The 21,148-nt window shown below is 35.9% G+C and overlaps 1 protein-coding gene across 6 annotated transcripts in view; it reads right to left on the bottom strand.

Moving 5' to 3' along the window:
• LOC145688027 (uncharacterized) overlaps positions 1–21,148 on the bottom strand; it is a 113,385-nt gene that overhangs the window by 75,770 nt on the left and 16,467 nt on the right. For all 6 annotated transcript variants that reach the window (XR_014131831.1, XM_081761705.1, XM_081761702.1 and 3 more), the window contains 3 exons: positions 16,749–16,870; positions 10,505–10,606; positions 3,422–4,219 (listed from right to left, as the gene is read on the bottom strand). Coding sequence is in view for 5 of the 6 variants with exons in the window: in XM_081761702.1 (XP_081617828.1) it covers positions 3,422–4,219; positions 10,505–10,606; positions 16,749–16,870 (1,022 nt within the window). In the remaining variant the exon portion in view is untranslated. The remainder of the gene's footprint in view (positions 1–3,421; positions 4,220–10,504; positions 10,607–16,748; positions 16,871–21,148) is intronic.

The raw sequence follows: 21,148 nt of genomic DNA on the forward strand, positions 1-21,148 counted from the left end.
ACTTACCGATGGCCTCCCAGAACGGAGTTTGTCCAACAAACTACCAGTATCTTTTTACTGCTTATCCCGTCGAGTAATATTATTCTTACGTGGTGGCGCTTCGTTGTACACGCGACGATATTCACGTTGCACTTTGGTAACGAATTCGAATTTAGCAAGCCACAGAACACACTTAACTTTCATCTATACTGTCCACATCTCGACTGGCGTGGGCGGGGCTGCTGCGCAGTTCGTGGTATTACATCTTCACCTGTGTGCGAACACACTTGCACGTCATACTACTTATTTGGTGAAGATTTCACATTTCTATCTTCTTTTGTTGCTTTCATGTGACCAGTCAAAAGTGCACCATGACTTTACGGACACACACTATTAATCTATTTATACTACACTAATCTACATAGTAAATGAATCTCAGATCATGGCAGGGAGCAAATTCTGGTAAATTTGCTTCATTTTTAGGTCTCTAGGACGTTCCATTTGGATACTTTATGTCATATCAGGGTTATCAGGAAGCCTGATATGACATAAAAGTGTGGGAAGTGAGGAGTGTCCACCCAAGATTTTTATCCTTCTTATGCATCCAATTAACCAATTCAATAATAATTTCCTTCCTACAATGACTTGCATACAGAAGTGTTATGGCTGCTGAACTGTAAGGGAGAGGGATGATTAAGGCAAGTGAATGTTGATGGAAAAATTGGTGGAATGAAAATGTGGGAGGAAACGGGAGCACCCTGAGAAAAATCACGGACACGATATTGTCCGCCACAAATTAACTTGGCCAGGTATCGAACCAAGGACCTTACGCACCAGAGGTAAGCGTTCTACACTGAGCCATCGTACTCACCTTCTAAATAGATTGAGAATTGGTCTTTACACAATACTACATAAAAAACAGTCAACCCATGTCGTAAATATGGCCACAGTATATCTTAGTAAGAGCTATGCACAGCTCATCAACCATATAATCTCACGTATTGCGATTATGCAGTGTAAATTACACATTTTTGCATATTCAGGGGAAATTAATTCACTATATTTTTTTTTTATCTGAAACTGATGGACCTTGTAATATATATATATCAAACAGTTCAAGAAAAAAATGTGTGTGTGTATTTTTTTCCTAGCCACAATTTATTACAATTCTTAGTGGTTACAAAAATTTTCTAATAAATTCAAGACATTGTTTGGACCCCTTAAATTATTCCAAACATATGCTATGTTATGCACCATGCGTGATGCAGGAAATAAAAATAATAAATTAAACACTTTTTAAGAAAAAGAAAAAATATTGGAATATTGCAGGTATCATTGTTACACCAACACGACGATCTATTATATTATAACAAGAATTTTAGGAATGATCCAAAAAATGCATCAAAAGATTGCGATTTGAGCAAAGAATTTAAGGAATGATCCAAAAATGCATCAAAAGATTACAATCTTGGCCAATAATTAGTTTTTGGATCAGGGGCCACACAAGTTTGGAACGGCTCCTAAACCGGGTTTTCGTACTTTTTACGCAATAAGCACACCATACTGAGCTAAGTGATGGTTTGTGTTTATCTACACTATATGTAGTTCTCCAGATATAATGCGTACAAGAAAATTTTGACTGAATGAAATATATTGAATTTTTTGGATTAGGAGCCACAAAATTTCTAAACGGCCCGTATATCCAATTTTCATATTTTTTACGGCCATACTGAGTAAATTGTTAGTTTCGGTTTGGCTACACTTTATGTAGTTTTCAAAATATAGGGCGTACAAGAAAATGTTTGATTGTATGAAATATATCGAATTTTGTAGATCAGGGGCCACAAAACTTTGGAACGGTCCCTAAATCGAGTTTTCGTATTTTTTACGGAATAAGCACATTATACTGAGTAAATTGTTAGTTTTGGTTTGGCTACACTATTTGTAGTTCCCAAAATATGGGTCGTAGAAGAAAATGTTTGATTGTATGAAATATATTGAATTTTGTGGATCAAGGGCCACATTTTTTTTTTTTTTTGAATAGTCCTTAAATCGAAAATGAAATGAAATCTTTGAGTTTTACGTCCCACAGTTACGCCGGTTAGGCTAAAGGAGACGGTGATGATGAGTAATGAATGAAATAGTGGAATGAAGAAAGTGGGAGGAAACGGGAGAACCCCGAGGAAACCCACGCACACGGTGTTTGTCCACCACAACGTTCTCTTGGCGGGGGCTGGGATCGAACCTGGGACCCCAAGCACCAGAGGTGAACGCTCTACCACTGAGCCACCGCGGCCCCTATGTCCTTAAATCGAGTTTTCACAATTTTTTACGGAATAAGGACATCATACTGAGTAAATTGTTAGTTTTGGTTTGGCTACACTATATGTAGTTCTCGAGATATTAGGCCTACAAGAAATTTTTTGCGTGAAATATATTGGATCTTCTGATCCAAAAATAAGTGATAGAAACCGTTATCTTACTGGTAGGTTTTTAAAAATTCTGAAAGTTACATTGTAAATGTCTGAATGAAAGTGCATTTTATTCCTATTATTATTATTATTATTACTATTAATAATAATAATAATAATAATAATAATAATAATAATAATAATAATAATAATAATAATAATGACGGTCAGCAGTTATTACTGAACATGCTTTAGCACTGGATACTTAACAGGATATATTCTTCCGGAGTAAGTAAACAGTACACAAGGACACCTGTTTGATTCTCTGTAAAGCTACTCTCCCAGGAAAACGAAAAACTATTGTGTTGAAATGGCGTACACTGTGTGTAAATAATGGACAGGACATATGTATCCATACAGTTTCTGAATAATCGATATTGTAATTCTATCATTTTTCGTAATATAAATGATTACAATATTGAATGCAAAGGGGATCACGAATAAAGAATTGGCTATTTCATGTACACTCATGTCCAAAATGATTGTCGCATATCTGTCTTCTTGTAACAATATATTTTGATAATGATTTTGCAGGGTACTTTTAATACTGATACTATGTGTATAATCGGGAAATGTATATTTGTGGTAAAGTTCATATGAAAAGAATTATAAATATGAAACTTAGAATGAGTAAAACAAAATGCTGCTAAATGGACAAGAAAGTTTTATTTTCGTTTTATTGTTCCTATTTACTGCTCTTTTCACATGAAATTTGCCATATACATGTTTCAGCCGATTATACACATATTAACATTGTAAGAAATACCGGGCAAATTCGTTATCAAATTATATTCCTATAACAACATATTTAAAGACATGCGACAATAATTTTGGACATGAGTGTACATATGATTGGCTTCCGATGAGAATATATGTGCTTTGGATGTCACGTTTAAGTTTCCATTATGTTTTGGTGCTGAAATGAAATGTTAATATAATATCAAGGAATTCATGAATTCGTTTCCACTCACCTGTTTTCCAATTCAGACTTCGCTGTAGATGTTGTACTGTATATTATAGAACTACATGAATCAACAGAACCTTCCATTAATTCATATGCCATAAGCTGGGGCTGGTCAATATCTTTTTCTTCTGATTGCGTAAGCGGAGTAGGGCATGGAAGACTAGATGGGACCTCACTGGAAGACGATCGGGAGCGATGAGGCACTGTTGGAGAATCAAGGGACGTTTCGTACCACTCCTTTTCCTTCGGCTTCCTAGTAGATGCCTCAGGCGATTTCAACTGACTGTAAGATGTTGATGAGTGCATATCGCTAGTTCGCAAATGTTCCTTTGCACTTCTGGCTTCACCATTCATGTTTGTAGTCGTGTCAACACTGCCCATTGACTGAGCCCTAGACAATACTCTGTCCCCCGACGACGCAGTTACGTGTCCCAAACTGTGTTCCGGATATGTCTGTCCAGGCAGCAAAGCTCCCCCCATTGGACTGGACGGATATTGTACAGTGGACTGGCTAGAGGAAACATTTACACACCTTTGTTGATCCTCGGCTTCCCTGCCCCAATTAACATGAGCAGAATTTTGACCATGTTTTCTTGATGAAGATGATCCTTGTGTAACATTCGTGTCATGCCGCTTCTCTCTTACGTAATGGACGTTTTCCACAGGATAGTACCCGACGTATTGCGCTGGGGTTGGATTCTGCTCTACTACACTACGTTGCAGAGCATCTAGATCGTCAACACTACGAGACTCAAGGCAAGCACTACTGTGAGCCATGTGCTTCCGCCTATCAAGGCTTCCGAACCTGAAATCAATAAACACACTTTCATCAGCAAGTATTTGTATGAGTAAAAGGAAGTAATGCAGGGTTATAAATAGCACATTGACGGAGTAACATAGTAAGTAAACAGCACATACAGTAAATATGAGGGTTAGTCAAGAAGTCAGTTGCACACCTTCGTAAAATCTCTTGGTACAAGGATATTTTTGAAACTTGGCGGCAACACTGCTGACATTTATCTGCAGCGCGTGACGTAACGGATTTGGCGTGGTAGTTGTGGTTTACTTGCTAATCAGTTGTAAACATATCTCGGCAGTTGGCGTCCAAATTGGAAGTGCGCGCAGTGATTAGTTTTTGTGGGCAAAACTGTGTAACCGCAAAGAAATTTATAGGCAGGTGCACGAAGTGTACGATGAATATGTAATATCGCAATTATGCTCCTCTATGACATAAGGCAAAACTACCGTGAGATGATCTATGCAAATTTCAGTGAGAAATATAGGATCACCACTCCAGATCTTGCACGTTGTGATTTCCATGTTTTCGCTCCTACGAAAGAACTTCCAAAGATATGATATCGAAGATATGGATGACGAAGTGAAAGCTGTAACCCACAAAGGTTATCGGACGTTGGGCGGGAATTCTAGAAAATATTGTGAAACGCGTCGATAAATGTTTAAATAATGGAGGTGATTAGATCGAAAAGTAAATCCGCGCTGAACTTTTGTGTACCAGTATTGTGAAAGTTTGCTCCTCGTTTGTTTCCTCAAGCAGTGCAACTAACTTTTTAAATTTCCCTCATAAACAGCACAGTGACAAGTACTCAGTTTAATTGTGAATAATTATTAACTAACTTCGGACAAGTATTGTGAAGCATGCTAGATAATAAGATTAGTTGAGTTGATTTTGAGTTTAACGTCCCGTTTAGCAGCGAGGTTATATGAAACGTGGCCCTACTGATTAAAGTGGAATCCGAAGCACATGAGCTCCCACCGGAATCGAACCCGGGTCTCCCACGCCAAACGCGCAGACGCTAACCGCCCAGCACCACGAAGGAGCTCATAACAAGATTTAGTTCGACCCATATTCATTGGTCCAAAGATTTATAACGAATGCATGTTTAATAACAAACAAATACATGAAAGTACAACTGGATACTGTAGACACGCTTTTGCAAAATACAAACTCATTGTATTAACAGTTATTAATTTAAATACAAATTGAACTGGAAGCTCGATATGCATTAATTAAGTTATTCGCATTCTGTTTAGCAAGTATATATATGAGGCTTTTCGGGTAGTAAGGGCGAACTCAAAGGTTTATTTACTGAAAATTCTTTACAGGACAGCACTCTGAACGACCGAGATAATCGTGAATTTACTTTGAAACTATCTTTTTAAGGGAAAGACGAATGACAATCTATACATATAAACACAGAACGCACTGCCACGGATCAGTTATTAAAATCAGAGTACCTCAGATTGCACGTAGTAGCCTCTGAGTTCGTCCTTACTATGCGGAACGATTATGAGCGGTTTTCAAGGCATCCAGAACAAATAATTTACCCGTATTGCAACATATTTACTTGATGGCTGTCAGTGACACAATTGGACCGGTGGACCGGTGTCGGTCGATCAGGCGTTCTTTCATTTTCCTTTATTTTCTATTCTACACTCCGTTGACGCGCCGTCCGACGTTTACGACGGTTTGGACCTGTGTTCACGATATACATAAATGATCGATGACTGATATTAATGTCGAATCAATAGTTTTCGGGGTCACTGAGATCAACAGTGACACTTCCTCTCAAGTTTAAATCAAAATTCAGCCCCGCAACTTGGGAGAGGGGGGAGATATATAAAAATGATCGATATCAAAGACTGTTTCAGTAGTAGTAACACAGTGACTGACTAACGGAATATTACTAATTTTTTTTCCTATTTTAACCCAGCGAAGCGAATAATTGACGGTAGTAAACAAAGATTTTTGTCAGCCAAGATGGTTTTCAGCTCAGTGATACATGGTTTAACACATTTATTTCTAGCCTTCTAGGCAATATAATAATAATATGGAAGGCGATTAAAATAATCCGAGTAATAATCTTACAAAAATAGACAAATACAACTATGCTTTTATTGTCATAAACACTACTTTCGACCGAAATTGAACGCAAAAATGCAAGTTAAAATATGAAAATACAATAGACTTATATGAACGTATATCAAAATTCTGTCCCCCGATGACGTGGTTACGTGTCCCAAACTGTGTTTCGGTTATGTCTGTCCCCCCACTGATTCCAGGTGCGCAACAACGCTGAAAATGTAACATAATACATTAAGGCCCTCATTCAGATAAAATTATCTCTTTGTATAATTTAAATATTCACTTACATTTTTCTCTTATGTTAATCAACTGCGTGTGGCGCTTATTAACATGTATACCATGAGGTGAGACGTATAAAATGACGTGTACTATTTGATAGATTAAAGTCTAATAAATGGGTAGTTTTTTAAAGGGAAAATTGATTTATTTCCTTCTTTCTTTCTTAAGTTATTAATTTATTTCTCTTTCTACGTTTTCCCCAAGCCTTCGGAGACTATTTGTAAATAGCTGTTATTTCTTTCTATTATTATTTAAAAATTTGTCGTAATCAAAGTCAATACTTCAACTACCCTAATAATTTGAAAATTCAATTCTATGTAATGACCTCTCCCCTCTATGTCAGAGGGTAGAGCGTTTCAAATATAATAATAATAATAATAATAATAATAATAATAATAATAATAATAATAATAATGCCAATGCTGTTGTTGTTGTTGCTGCTGTTTATAGATCCTTGCCTAATCTTACAAAAAAGTACAGTTAGTCGTCTATGCCTGGTTTTATTAAACTAGTAACTTACTTGTAGCACATCGAAAAATAAGCGACACGTACCTTTTATTTCGGCAATGGTGCTGATTTAAGGGTAGAAACCACCCTTTGAACGTTGGGATGTTCTCCAAGGATAGACAGAAAACAATCATTTAATGTAGAAGACAGCGTACTGCCTGTGGGGTTTCAGGATAGCTGATTCAGAATCTAAAGTCAAAATTACAAAATTCAAAATGGCAGGTCCAATATAGTGATTACAATTACGAAAAGTCTTCTGGTTTGAAATGCTCTGCAGTTAGCCAAGAACTATAATTGTTCTTGACTGCAGAGCATTTCAAACCAGAAGACTTTTTGTAATTGTAATCACCACATTGGATCCGTCATTTTGAATTTAAGATTCTGAATCAGCTGTCCTAAAAAAACTGGCAGTATATTTTCTTCTATATTAAATAATTGTTTTCTGCTTATGCGTGGAGACCACCCCTAACGTTCAACAGGTGGTTTCTACCCTTAATCCTGCACTACTGCCGACATAATAATAATAATAATAATAATAATAATAATAATAATAATAATAATAACCACAACAAACGTGTCACTTATTTTTTAATGTTGGACACGTATGCAAAGTTTCATTGAAATCGGGAAGTTACACTTCCGTAAGTCTCCTTGTTAGTGACAGAACACAGATTTAAGCGTATTTCGAAATAAATTGAATAATGATAATAATTAGGATAATCTTATTTTAAAAGACAGAAAACTTAGCAAATTTAATTAACACGGGGAACACACCTGAACATGCACTTTCTTTCTCTTATACTTTCCTCCAAGGTCAACTGACACATGCATACTTCTTCAAAATATAATTTCACGTCTGAATTTTTATAAGTCCCTTAAAATTGTGAGTTTAGCAACAACGCACTCGAAATTATAAGAATGAAAGAAAGAAAAAAAAAAAAAAAAGAGAGAGAGAGAGAGAGAGAGAGTAGTGAACCTTTTCCAACACATCATCTTGTTTGCTGTTTGAAACATTCAGATCCTTTTTCATTACTTAGTGTAATGTTAGTTTCAGAGCAAAAGTACCTTGGCAAATGCAGAAAAATTTGATTAATTAAAGAAAACGCACAATGTTTTATAGCAACTGCCACATCACCTCGGCCTCTGCATACACTACAACACACACTATTTAACACGCGAGCCGTCTGCTCTGGCTTTTTTTTTTTTTTTTTTTGGTAGAACCACACGGTTCACAGTGAACTCAGTTAATCGGGACTCTGCTGTACATATAAAAAATTTTTTAATAGAAGGTCCGTAAAATTAATTAAATTTCTATAAAACACGGTATTTTTTCGTCCTTTATTTGAATTTTCCCTGAAAAATCAAGGACACTATACATCAGACGACTTCAGCCGAACTCATGCGATTGGGATAAAAGTCGGAATGGTAGTAGACGTGGGCCTGCTATAGAAGCATATAAAATATCTTGTGCAGGCTTATAGTTCCCGGGTTATGGGCGGTCGAATTTTGCGTCATATTTTCGAAAACAAAAACGCATAGACCAAACTCATCCGATCACAATCAAACTTGGCACGGTTGTAGAGCTTTACCTATTGTAAAATCATGTGAAATTTTGTGTTCCGTAGGCATATGGTTCTTGAGTTATAGCGGTCGAATTTAGCGTTATACTTTTGGCAAGAAAACCCCCCGATTTGGATCAAATTTGCCAGTGTTAGAGCTTAACCTACTACGTAAGAGTATGAAACATTATGTTGTACAGGCTTATGGTTTCCAGTTATTTGCGATCGAATTTTTACTTATATTCTCAAAAGTAAAAACCAAAGAACCGAACTCATCCGACTGACGTGAGATTAGACTTGGCATGGCGGTAAACTTCTATGCTATATTATGTTGTATAGGCTGACGGTTCCAGAATATAGGCTTCAAATTTTGCGTCATAATTTTGAAAAAATAAATAAATAACATAAATAAATTGGATTGAAGCTTAGCGTCTCTCTCAACGGTGAGGCTGTGAGACGAGGACTTATAGCTTAACATGGAATCTGAACCACTTGAGATCCCGCCAGGAATCGAACCCGCCTCTCCCGCGCCAAAGACGCGTACGCTAACCATGTAGGTACGTAGGAGTTCTCTATATATACGTAATCGTCCAATCGGCACCAAGTTTGGCACGATTTTAAACATATAGACATAGACTTGCTATATAAGCGTGTTAAATATTATGCTGCGTAGGGTTTTGGTTTCCGAGTTATGGGTCAAAGTTCGCATCATGCATTATAAACAAAAACCTATACACCGAATTCACCCGACTGGGATCCAACTGGCATGGAGGGAGACCTTCGTCTGTTTAGTAGCGTGTAAGAAATTACGTTGTGCAGGCTCTTTGTTCTCGAGTTATGTACAACCGAATTTCTAAAGCATTTGACATAACACAAACATATTGAATACCGTTTTAAATAGCAAATAAAGGTCAATCTTGGACAGAGAAAAATAGAAGTCTAATGAAGGGCAAATTTTTTGATGACTATGTGTATTTCACTTGTCTTTAAGGGATATGGATAGTTCCGATTGGTTTCATTTAACACCAGTCAAATATAAACGAATAGAAGAGGGAAGTTCCCTCAAACTTCAGTTTCTTTACTTAACCAGTGTTAAAAAAAATCGATAACTCTTCGCAGACATTATTCGGATTTGAGGTTATATGCGTTCAATCATCGCCGCTTCTGGAAGCTGAAATTTATAAATAAATAAATAAATAAAATCCATGTCCCCAATTTAAAAATAACTTCCACGTTAAGTTTCATAAAAAAACACTCGACTACGGATAAATTTTCAGAGGCTTCGAAATCATCACTGCTTGAATTTAAAGGTTTGTCGAGAATAAGGGAGTGAATTTAAGTTCCTTTTGCCCTTAATTTAGGAAATATGTTTCACAACAGCTGTTATTTTGAACTATTCGAACTACTTCTTGGGCTCGAAATAAATCAATATCGAGTGATTGAATTCCTCCGTTTCACCGATTTAAAAATATTGTAGTAATAATAGTAATAAAGTTTTGCTTACTTCTATGATGCACAGTATTCATTACTTTAAAACTATATATGGTCTGATATATTGCCTAACTTTTGCTATGGCCACATTTTGCAGTTTCACTTAAAGCACTATTATAGTTACATACGCTCTAAGGAAAAATAAGAAATAAACAATGCAAGAAAAATAAGGAATTCACCTGAACAAATCACATTTTTTTAATACATCTATTACAGCATATATAAACTAAACTAAAATCCTAAAACTCATCAAATGATAACCACTGTAATGCTCATACCAACTGCAAATGTTAGGAACATCATATATCGAATATAGAGCGGTTTAATAATTTCCGAAGAGACTTATCACTCTACGTAACATATTACTTACACTTTTGCGCAGGGAAGGGTAAGTGGAAGGCCAGCAGCTTGGACTTCTCTGACAACCTGCTCTGCAATTAGCGTCCACTCATCTTTCTCCGCCACTAGATCTCTGCAAACACACGAAACATAGATTTAAAAATAGGCTATAATATCTGCTCTAAAATACATATTTACCTAATTATAGACCGGTTTAGCATGATATTTTACATGTATTAAGAAAGAAAAAATATTTAATGTTCTCTAACACTGAATAGAGGGTTATCAGAGGAGATGATACCTAATCTTCGAACGATAAATATATTCCGAAGAAAAGCCAGTTCCTGGTATCTCTTATCGTTTTTGCTCTATGTAGATATTTCCATCACTTCAGTTTTTACTAGATTTTTTGAGACGCTCAATCGATTACGGAGAACTGCTTTTCACTATCTATTAGTATCTCTGCTCATAGAGACTAATATTAAAACCGGAAATGGTTGATTATCACTGTCAACGAAGTTCATCCCTAGCTTTTCACCCTCTACATCCTGGCTGTCTACGGTCAACACTGCCATTGTTACCGAGGGTTGTTTACGTAAGTAATACTTCATTACATATTTTTTGGATCTAAAGACCCAATATATTTCAGACAGAAATTTTCTTGTAGGCCTTATATCTGGAGAACTACACACAGTGTAGCAAAACCAAAACTACCACTTAACTCAGTATGATGTGCTTATTCCGTAAAAAAATACGAAAACTCGATTTAGGGGCCATTAAAAATTTTTGTGGGCCCTGATCCAAAAAATCCAATGTTTTTTCATTTAATTATAAATTTTCTTGTAGGCCTTATATCTCGAGAACTACATATAGTACAGCCAAACCAAAACTACCACTTAACTCATTTTGATGTGCTTATTCCCTAAAATATACGTTAACTGGATTTAGAGGCCGTTCAAAAATTTTGTGGCTCCTGACCCAACATCTACTTATTGGCCAAGACAGCAATCTTTTGATCCATTTTTTTTTTTTTTTTTTTTTGATCATTTCTAAAATTCTTGTTTATTATATATATTGTAATGTACGACATGCTTGTAATATTTACGATGAAGTGCTACACTCCACGTCGGATTACTACGAGACGACGACGACGAACTATCAGCACTACCTACAAGTCACATGACGACATGGGAGCAGCTGCGCCACCGCCGCCCGGAGCGCCTGTATAACGAAGATGATTCAATGGATAGTCACAAGTCTCCGATTGGTCTCCCCTCCTCTAGCTTGCCTGGAACTCTAGGCTTCCTTCCACCCGTTTTAGCTTGCACGGAGCTCTGCTGAAGTGCTAACCTCAGTTGCTTAGCCTGCTTCGGGGCTCTGTGACTCAACCTCCTCACTGCTTGCTTCGGAGCGTTGGGGTTTCCTACACTACTCTACTTAGCCTGCCCGGAGCTCTGTTCTAAGCCACTAAGGTCTTGAGCTACCTTTTCCCTACGTCCCATTAGAGAAAGTTATATTGTAATATTTCCGTAAATACTGTTCTATTTTATTAGAAGATTTTATAGTAAACCGGTAGTGGGAGTCGATTCTGGACTCATTTACACAGCCGATTACGAACCTAGCTCTACATAAACCTAAAAATGGAAGAATTTTACAATATATACATTTCTTAATATTTAAACACAATTGCGTGATTGCTTTCACTGTCAGGGTTGTTTTGTTTCAAACAAATTTCGTATACGTTTCAAACATTTTGTTTTAAACACGTGTATTTTTTAAGACTTGTTTTAAACATATGTTTATTTTTATTTTATTTTTGTAAAAAAATCTGCCAGAGAAAGAAAATTGTGAAAAAGTGCTCTAGATTCTGACGACTATTTTCTTCCCATGTGAATGTTTCGATTTCTCGTGGCTATAGCAAGTCAATGTGGTGATCTACAATTTACTTTGTCTCTTTTATCCTCTTATTTTTTAACGTATATTGCATTGTTTAAATGCTTCTCGGTTAACTTGCGAGAAAATATCGTAGTCGAAGGTTGCACTACTTGTAGAACTGATATTAAAATATAAATAAAATAATTATCATGGAAACAAATTTTTGTGTTGTATTCTGAAAACAAACAAAAGGTTATTAGCTGAATTGCGGTTCTGAAATTAAAATATCAAAGGCATTTGTTGATACAGTACATGTTGGTTCTTAGTGTCTTGGAATTGTTTAACATGAATTTTACGGGAAGAAAAAAGGACATCATTTGGAGCAAATTTATTAAAGTAACTCAAACTCCAACAGATAAGAAAACGACCACACAAGCTGGTTGCAAAACATGTAAGAAAGAAATGGTTGGTTTAGTTCAAAGAATGAAGAATCATTATGAGAATGCAATGCTGTGAAAAAAAAACTGGAAACCCAAACAAATGGTACAAGTGTTGATCCGAAGATTGCTTCTGATGATTCTAACGTCAGTGATGTGGTTGAGATGCAGCTGGAAACTTTAGATAAGAATTAATTTTGTATCAACAATATATTTTTCATTTTTCGTCCCTCTTCCCCACCTCAGTTCTAAATTTTGTTAAAAAAATTTACACCTTGGCATAGCTTGTATGAAGGGACCAGGCGAGAAAGCCCAAGGTATAGCAGTCGCCTGCGTAACTAACCATTATTGTAACATCAGTGCCGAACGTCAATGTCTGGGACAATTTGATCTCATTTTGTTCATCTGTCTGTATGTATGCACTGCACCACGCTACAGGGCATTATTTTGGTCTTTTAACATTACATTTTGAGGCTATAGGCACGAGACATCGGAATTTGCTATATAGATTTTGACTGCGATTCGACGTAAAATTTCAAAATTAGTGGTTCGGATCCCATTTTAAACAAAAAGCCCTGTGTCGCATAGCCTTGCTACTAATACAAGACTATAACCAATCAAACTAAACAAACTAATTTTATGTGTTTCGAACGAACTTGGGTTGCAGGATAAATTTGGCACCAACTCGGTTTTTAATAAAATAGTTTTACCTAGGTAGATATGAGGCTTTAGAGCACAAGCGATCCAAGTCCATTTTCAGAAAGGTTCACTTTTGCTCAGCAAACGTAATATCTTCGTAGTCAAGGGTGTGGACTAAAGTTTCATAGGACAACCGCTAGACAAGGGCGTTGATGGAATGGGGGAGGAGGGCTAATATCTCCTTCCTTGCTCACATAACATTATATTGTGCACGCTGCAGCGTGGGAATGATTAACAAGTCGAACTCCGAATGCCATAGTCAATGATGCATATTTACGTTAAATAAATGCAGTGTCCAAAAGTATACACCGATGGAAAATGTCATATTTTCACAACCACGAATCTGAGATGAAAGAAAGAAAAACTACATGACAAAGTGCAATCTAGAATTTTATATGATTGCCGCTAGAGACGGGCGTTCGTTTAGAGGTCATCCGCCCTCCTACCCTGAATTTCAGATTTTGGGCCAGTAATACATAAAATGTTTGAAGTCCTTACACGAATAAATACGGATTTTCATCAGTTATAATCCATTTCCATTGGCCGTAAGGAACTAGGCCTATATCGCTCCCTTGTATATTTTTTAGCCCAAGGATTTCAAAGGTGGCACTACTATCGAGTTTCGAGCCTGCTTAAAATTTTGGAAATTGGGCCTAAGCAACTTTCCACTTTTAATCATCTGTATGTTCTCCATATTTATTCGGTGTAAGGACCTCAAGCTTGTTCTGTTGGACTTTGCTTATCAAAAGATATCTAAAACTGCCTTACTGCCCCTAAAATTTGAAATTCAGGGTGGGGGATGGAGGCGGTTGACCTCCTGTCCCACTGACGCCCCTGTCTGGCAGCTGTCATATGAAACTATCCCCCGCCCTTTCGCATGGTTTCAGTTACATTTGTTTTGGACTCTTGACTGAGAAGATATTACGTTTTGAAATAGAATTAATTTGCTGAGCAAAACTGATCTTTATTGAAAATAGATTTGGATCCATTGTGCTCTGAACGCTCCAAATATTACCTTTCTTCAATAAATTATTGACTCAAAAAACAACCAATTGCACAGGCTTGCAGAAAGTTAGCACAACATGAAGTGTGCTTCAAACATCATTTTTCGAAAATTTCTTATTCTTAAACAATTTTATTAGCATCAGTGTTCTGAAATAGTAATCAAATTTTGCAACAAAAATCTCACCCGCTTCCACGAAACGCGAGCTTAGGCCCTAAAGGCATAACTAGAAAACTTCCAGAAGCGATAACTCCGAAGTGATTTGCTTTACGGCTAAAATAACTGCAAAACCGTATTTCTGGTAAAATTCTAGTCTTAAAACATGTAACATGACTCCCTTTGCATAATTTCGAATGTCAATCAAAGATGTCCGTCATGATGCATGACAGCACCATCTGATGTGACATAACACTTCCAAGTTTCATCATTCTCCCTCAACCCGTTCTCAATACACAAGGATGATAAGGACTTTTGTTTTGCCATGTATATTGATAAATTGTGTTAAATCTCCGTCGTAGGTAGATTTTAAAATCTACCTAAGAAGCTTATTACAACCAAGAAAGTACTTACGAGAGTTACTGGCAAGAGAGTGTAATAAAAGGTGATCGTGATATGAAATAAGTTGAGCATTACTAATCTATACTGAAATATCCTGTACCCAACACTGTGTAGTCTTAACAAGAATAAAATAAACAACAAGAATAAAATAAATGAAAAGTTGTAAGAGCAATACAAGTCCTAATAAATACGTTATTACACGATTTTGAAGTAAGTTTAAAATCATGTTTTAAACACAAGTTTTGTTCTTTTTTTCTTTAAAAAAAAGAATTATTTTTTCCAACCCTGTTTACTGTTTTATGATTGCTTTTACTTCACTTTTACACTTAAGTCGAAAAAAAAATTGCCATCGTTAAGTGTATGAGTAATGTGGAGGGAAGTTAAAAGAATAAATGTTTATTCCTTCAGTTTTAAATATTTAGTGCTACATTGAACCAAATGATTGTTAAGACATTTTAAAGAAGGGAAGAAGAAACAATAAGTTCCAATACATTAGTTGAACTGACAATGTTATATTCAAATTTGTGATCAATCAACAATTAACCCGTGATATATTAATCAATTTTACACAATAGGGAAAGTTTTCACTCTCAAATCAGAATTTCTCAATCTTTATTCAATTTTTCAGTAAAAAAGGGGGAATAGTTTTGGTTAGCGTGCATTCGTGAAAGAAAGAAAAAAAAAAGTACATGTAGTACTGCGAATAAGCCCAATGGCAGAACTTTGTCTTTATGCGATGAGCTTTTGTAGGTCAAAAGTTTCTGCAGAAGAAACACTTGTGATTCTTAAAAATACGCTTTACGCGACGTAAAAAAAAAAGTTCAAACTATATTTATGCGAGTAGTCCGTCCACTTAAGACATCTACACATAGCAGGCATGTTTTTATAATTTTCTGTTGGCTATTTTTTTTTCTTCTCTGGCATTTTTTTCTGCACAGGTGCGGCAACATGTTCTGCTTTGGGGCTTGTATGTATTAAATTAACCCGTAAATGCGCTGCTAAGCATATTTGAAAAAAATGAAATGAAATCTTTGAGTTTTACGTCCCACGGTTATGCCGGTTAGGCTAAAGGAGACGGTGATGATGAGTAATGAATGAAATGGTGGAATGAAGAAAGTGGGAGGAAACGGGAGAACCCCGAGAAAAACCACGCTAAGCATATTTGAAAAGCTAACTGAATCTTTCTCTTGACCTACCTGTCAGATTAATACGCATCGCTTTTTCATCACGTTTACTATAGCTCAGTACAGACTGACCCACAACGTAGTGATGAAAAGCAGTCTTTCTTTGGTTTCCTAAAGAACTCAGACAATATGCGCGTTTACGGTTAAGAAGTGCTGTTTTCCTATAATTTGCTATGAGGAGTGATAATGAAGTATCGGATCAAAAACATTCTGACTTATTCACAAAATATGCCACTCAATTCTAAAAACTGCTAAGTCTCCACTAATGAAGAGTATGGAAAATATATTTTGTTAGCAATACTTCAAACTAAAAATTTATATCAATTTATAAAATTTGGAACCTTGAGTTACGAAATTCATAGTATTTTGTTGTGCCTGAACACTTCTGGTTAAGGTGAAAGAATGAGGTACTACTTTATACGGAGATGCATCAATGACTTTCTCTTTGCAAATAATACATGTCCCCTTCCCACATAATTCAACGTATGAATAATCAATTGAAAGTGTCCAAATACTCACTTCTTTTCTAGGACGACCTGGTCCTGTAAACATTCCATACTGCTTTCTTTCCTATTCTGCACTTTGAACCTCACAGGTGCGGGTAAACACACATCTCTGTTTTGTTGTGTCACCTCAGTAGACTAGAAAATAATAAAAAATAAAAATCAGTCTACTCAAAGTACATGAATTGCTAATTGCATAATGTGCTAAAAACTTCTGACAACGTTCAACCAATGTATGATTTATTAGAAATTTACAAGCTAATATGAGTTCCATTAGTTCTTGGCACTAATTTCCACGTGCTACTTCATTCCTGAGTCCAAATTTAGTTTTCACACATTTAAAATGCGGCGAAAAGAAATGCTATACTGGTTCAAATCACAGGTCAGCCTTTCACTGAATATTCTGAAAATATTTAATTCTATTATTCCAATCCGGCTAATTACAAGCAATATGCAAAACTAGTTCCCAATCTAAACTCCTATGATTAAATATTCACTAGAAGTGAGCAGGGTGGATTGATTTAAATCAGTTTGATTTTAATCAAGATTTAAATCAGTTTGATTTTAATCAAGATTTAAATCACTTGATTTTTAAAATAAAAATCGTTGATTTAAATCAAATTCCGAAATAAATTAATTTAAAACGAAAATAAGTAAAATCCCGTTTCTGTTCTGTTATTTCGATTATGGAAGATAATAATCATAAAACAATGAGACTCAAATGTATGTAAGCACAGTACGAAAATGAGTATCATGCAGAGGATGATTAGGGGATATCCGTTTTGAATGGATAACGGGGGAATCCTGCTTTCTTCTCTTCGCAACATAGGATTTTTAAATCGTTAACTATTCCAACGGAGAAATCACCATGGACATTTAAGACAAAAATTCTTTTGTGTCCACGTCTATATGTTTCCAGATAATAGGGTCGTATTTAGTGGGGCCCGATCCCCTCTCTGAAACAAACAAACAAACAAAAAAAATAAATAAATAAAATAAATAAATAAAATAAAATAAAACTTTAGGCGAAATTTATGTACTAAATACATAGAAGTTCCTCGGAATCGTAATACGGCAAATTTTGGATGCGTTAAAATACCGAATAATACTTTTGAAAAAGTGGATTCTTTCAAATATCTAGGATCAGTATTAACAGACGAAAACGATCTTTACGAAGAAGTTAAATGTCGACTAAAAGCTGGGAATGCGTGTTATTATTCAGTTCAAAATCTCTTGTTGTCAAGAATTCTGTCCTGGAATTTGAAGATTAAAATACATAGGCCTATACCTATTGTTCTCAGGGTGTCTACCCAGCAAGCACAAATTCCCTAGCAAAATTATAATTTTCCTTGACTCTGTCATTCTTTTTTTCTTAGTATAACTCATGAAAAATAACATATTTAGAACATGAAAATGAAATCTTTCAGTTTTACGTCCCACGGTTATGCACGTTAGGCTAAAGGAAACTGTGATGATGAGAGATGAATAAAATGGGAGAACCCCGAGAAAACCCACGACTACGGTTTGTCCACCACAAAGTCCACACGGCGCGAGCTGGGATCGAATCAGGGACCCCAAGCACCGGAGGTGAACGCTCTACCAGTGAGGCACCGCGTCCCCAACTTATATTTAAAGTGAACTGTAAGCTTTCATCATTGTTTATATGCATTCTACAAACGTACAAATGAACCAAATCATTTACCTGTAATTTATGACTATTTTAGTGGAATTCCTTCACCCCTCACAGCCTGGGAAATATTTTTCCCTGACACAATTAAATTCCCCGACTGGTACATACCCTGGTTAAACATGGTCGCTTACTATGAGGGGAGAACGTAGACGAAGTATTTGAGAACAAGATCCTAAGACGAATATTCAGACCCAAGAGGAACGGGAATGGCGGAAACTTCATAACGAGGAACACTACGTACTTTATACGGTTTACCAAACATTGTTAGAGTCATCAAGTCTAGGAGACTCAGGTGGGCAGGTCATGTAGCCAGGATGGAAGAAAATAGGAACACTTTCAAATTCTTAACTGGAAGACCAATCGGAAAACGACCATTAGGAAGATTTAGGCTCAGATGAGAGGACAATATTAAGATGGATCTTGCAGAATTAGGAATACAAAGTAGAAACTGGATCCAGATGGCTAAGGATAGAAGTCAGTGGAGAGTTTTCGTGAACGGCATTGAACCTCCGGGTTCCATAGACTATAGAGTTAATTAGTTAATTATAGGCGAAATTTATGTACTTTACATATATTTCGTGCCGCTGGCTAGTTCCGATTTTTTAAAAATATACCCCTGCCAAATATCAGCAACTTTCGTGAAAAGAAAAGTGTCATGTTGATAAACGTTGCTGTACGTCTTTTCCTTAATGCTTAAGAAACATTGTTTGGGATTGAAATAGGTTAAGATTGGGGATTAATTCAAAATTAAACCAAAATACCTTCATTTAAATGGCATAACTGTCATTTAATACTAATTCTTAATGTTCTTAATGTTTTTTTCTCCAGTTCGCGACTTGCATTATACGAGGAGAAAGATTTGATTTAAATCGAAAAAATCGATTTAAATAAATAAATAAAAAAAAAATCAACAAAATGACATTAAAAAATCATGTTTTTTTTTTTCCACCCTGGAAGTGAGTAGCCTCGTTCAGCACAGAACGTAGGATCAGAAATACTAGCTCAATAGAGAATATAACAATCCTCTGCGCAGTTTACACAGCCATAAGAGAGAGCTCTACTATATACTAAGAATTGCTTAAACCTTCATGAATACTAGAACATCCATCAGACCCATTAATTTATTACAACTGATATCAAAGGAATTTACAAAACTATTTACTGGCAGTTTCTAGACTGTCATACAACAGTCCTCTCGACGTAATAATTACCAAACTGCAAGATAAATAGGCTAAAAAACTACACCTCGCCCTTAAAAAAAATCAAGATTGCTGCTGTGTTGTTCATTGCCGAAACTGCATTAGGCTATTGGATCATTACAACTAGGATTACTATGAGATACTCTCGGGAAAATTTCTGAAGTTTAAAAAAGGCATATGATGAAAGACAACTAATTAGATCCAATAGTGACAGTTAACTACAAGCAGCATTTCATCTCCATAGTTCACACTGAAATCTATATTCTCTTCATTGAAACTCTTCGATGGCACAACACTTATGGTTTTAAAAAAGTTGAATCTATCATTCCCACAACCGCCGACCGTTCATTTTATATTTTACGTGTTGAGTGAAGCTTCTTGCATCCGGAATACGATAAAACTATAGTGCCGAATAATGAACACCGCCCTTATCTCTAGATTCTAAATACACTCAAACATTTATCAATTTGGTCTATTTCTTTGTTGTCTAAAACAGAACCGTTGCATCTGATTTTGATTTAAATCTGGCTTGAAGCTTGAACTCCAAGCTTCTGTTTTAAAGATTTATCTTCTGACTTCCCTGATGTGTTCATTATATTCTCGTACACAGCTTGAGTAATAGAACTCCCGGAATTTTGAGATCATGAACTTAACTGCCCCATCAAACTTAATTTAATCTGCAAACATTCCGGACACGTTTTATGAAACTTTTCGGCTCAATGTAAGATTGCATGTGATTTACTAGAAAGCCATTTGCAGCTACATATCCAGTTTTAATCACAAATGTTGACTGCAGAAAAGGTTCCTGGATTTTCTATGAAATAGTAACTTCCCTGACTATTTTGAAGCACATCAGTATTAAAGGAAGTTTCAACGTACAGTAAAGCAAGCTGAATTTTCAAGGAAAACTCGTCGTGAAAGAAGTGTTCGGGAAATTCCCGCAATTGAACCCACAAGGCATCGGAAGTGAATACTTCAATAATAAAACTATTTATTTTACTTTGGAAGATATTTAATTTCATTTACGACATTTTGAAACATTTACTTTAATAAAATATGAATTATAGGCCTATCTTTGTTAATTGTTTTAAATTAATTTTCAGGAAAGAACCGTCTTGCAACAAGTGCTCGGGAAATTCCCGTAATTGAACGCGCAAAGCATAGAAAGTGAACTTCAACAATAAACCATTTATTTTACGTTGAAAAATATTTATTTCATATAAGACATTTTCATGAATTGTGTGTTAAAATTAATATAGCTATTTGGTATTCATATTTGGCGAATATCACAGGCTCCTGGGAGACTCGATCTACATTTGTTCGTTTGTCTGCCTGTACCACACAGTGTTTAACTTTTGGTCTTTTAAATTTCAGGATACAAGCTGGAGACACTAAATTTTCTGACACTATAGATTCTTTCGGCATACCGACGTAAAATTACAAAATGGCGCCCTTTCTTTCTCTCTCTTTTTTTTCTTTCTTCAAAATAGCGGATATCCACGCTACAAAGGGCAGTTTTCGATCTTT

The sequence above is a fragment of the Thermobia domestica genome, chromosome 6 (genome assembly GCF_964235325.1).
Source record: "Thermobia domestica chromosome 6, izTheDome1.hap1.1, whole genome shotgun sequence".
Classification (NCBI taxonomy): Eukaryota; Metazoa; Arthropoda; class Insecta; order Zygentoma; family Lepismatidae; genus Thermobia; species Thermobia domestica.